Source organism: Mycteria americana, chromosome 7 (assembly GCF_035582795.1).
Source record: "Mycteria americana isolate JAX WOST 10 ecotype Jacksonville Zoo and Gardens chromosome 7, USCA_MyAme_1.0, whole genome shotgun sequence".
Lineage (NCBI taxonomy): Eukaryota > Metazoa > Chordata > Aves > Ciconiiformes > Ciconiidae > Mycteria > Mycteria americana.
The window spans coordinates 3,269,989-3,272,537 of NC_134371.1; the positions used below are offsets into that span (position 1 = coordinate 3,269,989).

At 40.2% G+C, this 2,549-nt stretch overlaps 1 protein-coding gene across 1 annotated transcript; it reads right to left on the reverse strand.

The window, feature by feature from the left end:
- Nucleotides 1-356: 356 nt before the first annotated feature.
- ARL14 (ARF like GTPase 14) lies at nt 357-932 on the reverse strand. The gene has a single exon (XM_075509032.1). It carries the CDS (start codon nt 930-932, stop codon nt 357-359), a length of 576 nt encoding a protein of 191 aa, XP_075365147.1.
- Nucleotides 933-2,549: the final 1,617 nt, after the last annotated feature.

Consider the following 2,549-nt stretch of genomic DNA (forward strand, 5'->3'; position numbering starts at 1 on the left):
AACGACTCGGCTATTTTACGTCTTGACAAAATAACTTGATTTAAGCATTTTAAGCACTGCTCACCTATTTTGGTTCCACTTGCTAAAATTCAGAAGCTCAACTCCACCTTTTTCATCATTCAGCAGCCACAATTCTGAGCTGAATAACCCCGAGTATATGCTCACTAATAAAATGCTGCAGAGTAGTATCTCAGAAGCATCTGCAGGTGTAACAGTATAATTTAATATTCTCAAAGTTCTTTATAAATATTTACTTTAAGAGTTCTCCAGAACCCAGTATTTTCAGGTTTAGTCTGTCCAACAAAATACGTTGATTAAAGTTCACCAGAGTCTGATGAAAGAAATTCTTAAAGTGTTTAGATTTCCTTAAAGATTTTCAAAGTCTCCTTTGATCTGCTGTAGTGTTTTACAAATGCGGTTAGTCTTTGGAGAGCTTCTGACAAACCTTCTCCTGTGAGAGCACAACAGGGTTGTACACACCAATTTCTGTCACTGCAGCACTTCTTCATGTTGAATCTCCTGGTTATTTCCTCAGCGTTCAAAGCTCCAGGCAAATCCTGCTTGTTCGCTAGCACGACGACTGGTACGCTTTTTATAAATTCATTCTTTAAAATGAGTTCAAATTCTTTCTTTGATTCTTCCAGACGTCGTTTATCAGAGCTGTCCACAACATACAGCAGGCCGTCTGTGTTTTCCAGGAAATTGCACCAAACCTGTCTCATTTTCTGTTGTCCTCCAACATCCCAAAAGGTCAATGTAAAATCTTTCTCGGTTTCAATCATATCAACATTAAAGCCAATTGTTGGAATTGTTAGAAAAACATCGTCATACTTGAACTTGTACAACAGTGCAGATTTTCCCGCAGAATCAAGTCCTAACATCAGTATATTAGCTTGCTTGACTTTGGAGTGTTTGGTGTTCTGGAGGCCCATTTGTGCCGTGGCGTTCTCTAGTAAGCCTTTCAAGCTGGAATTCACCGTCTTCCGTGACGCCAATTTTTGTCAGCAAGATGTCTTTCTTCCTCCACGAGATGAAGCACAAAGAGTAAGGAAGAGGAAGAAGCAGCTGTGCACTATGAAAAGTAAGTAAAAGCTCTGTGCAAATACATGCTGCCTTTTATCAACTTGACAACACGCAAACAGTGTTTATGAAGGTGTGCTGTTCCGTGCCAACCTGTGGGTGGAACAACTATGAGTAACGTACCCATTGGTCACAAGCGCAAAGGTTGCAGTCTTCAAACATGTTCGAACAGTGAACCACACTTACACGACCATTTAAAAACTCTTTACATTTTAAAATTGTGTGTACTGAACTGACAGCAGCCTGGTTATACTCCCTAATCCCATCGTCCCGGGAACCGCTAGCTGTCTGCTCTGGTTCAGTGTGTGCCCAGAGATAAATCCCTTTATTATTGCATCCGCATCTGTTTCGGAAAAGAAATGAAATATAAACACAGCCAGCGAGGAGGGGAAATCTTCAGATTTGTCCACACTTACCTATCCACAAAATTACAAGGTACCCGGTTTGTCGGTGCATCTCATCTCCCAGCAACAAATTAAGTTTAAGTGCAAGTTTAACTGCACTCTGCATGGCGGAGACTAAATATAGATCTTATAATCTGGTCACTACTGAGATTCAGCTACCAGAAATTAAACATTTCTATTAGCTTCATTATGCTCTATTCTGTTGTGGCCCACTGACCTACGATCAAGATTTCCTTCAGGAAAGGAACAAGAAGGGGGGAAGTAACGGAGTCTCGATCAAAAGATCCTTTTTTTTGCCAGCATTCTATATAGTAGAATAAAAAAAGAGGCGATAGAAAATTTACTCTAATATTATCGAATTCATATTGAACCTCCATTCTTTTGACGGTTAGCAGACCTACGCTGGCCTGGTCCAGTGCATACTGAGTACTGCAATACTTATTTGCCCTTATACCCAGATGCACTACTATTAGTTATTACCATTTGTCTTCGCTTCAGAAAGTACATCATCAGCAAAAAGACGTACAGGCCTTCTGGCCAGATGAGCTGCTGACTGATAGGGGCATCATTTTGATAATTACGACATCGCTTGCTCAGATATTACACGTTGCGTAAAAAAACCCTCAGTCTTGACAGACAAGTTATAATCTGGTTTCTCTTGAAGCTAAAAGGGTTATACCAGAACTAATTGGGGGCAACAAAAGATGACAGTGACACACTCACTGTTGTATATTTTTCATAGTTAATAACATGTATAGATTACGTGTAGGATGTATTTTAGGAGCAGGTCGCGATGTATTAAACCAGGGAAGAAAGTGTTTGCATTTCTTTATAAATATTGTGTATGAATGAATCAAAAGATGGGGAGACAGAAAACTATGCAAAACACATTGTTAACACAGTCAAATGAATCAGAATTCCCTGCAAAATAGCATGCCGTTTCCTTGAAATATGGTTATCTTGATCAAGGGCAAAACCTCCCCTTGTGCGAGCGGTGACAGAGTGGATGGATGGTCCGCGTCCCTGGGTAGTGCTCTGATTTAAAGATTACTCACAGTTCTCTGC

Bases quoted from the DNA above. Each gene is read 5' to 3' on its own strand.
- ARL14 (XM_075509032.1), bottom strand. From the start codon at position 932: ATGGGCCTCCAGAACACCAAACACTCCAAAGTCAAGCAAGCTAATATA.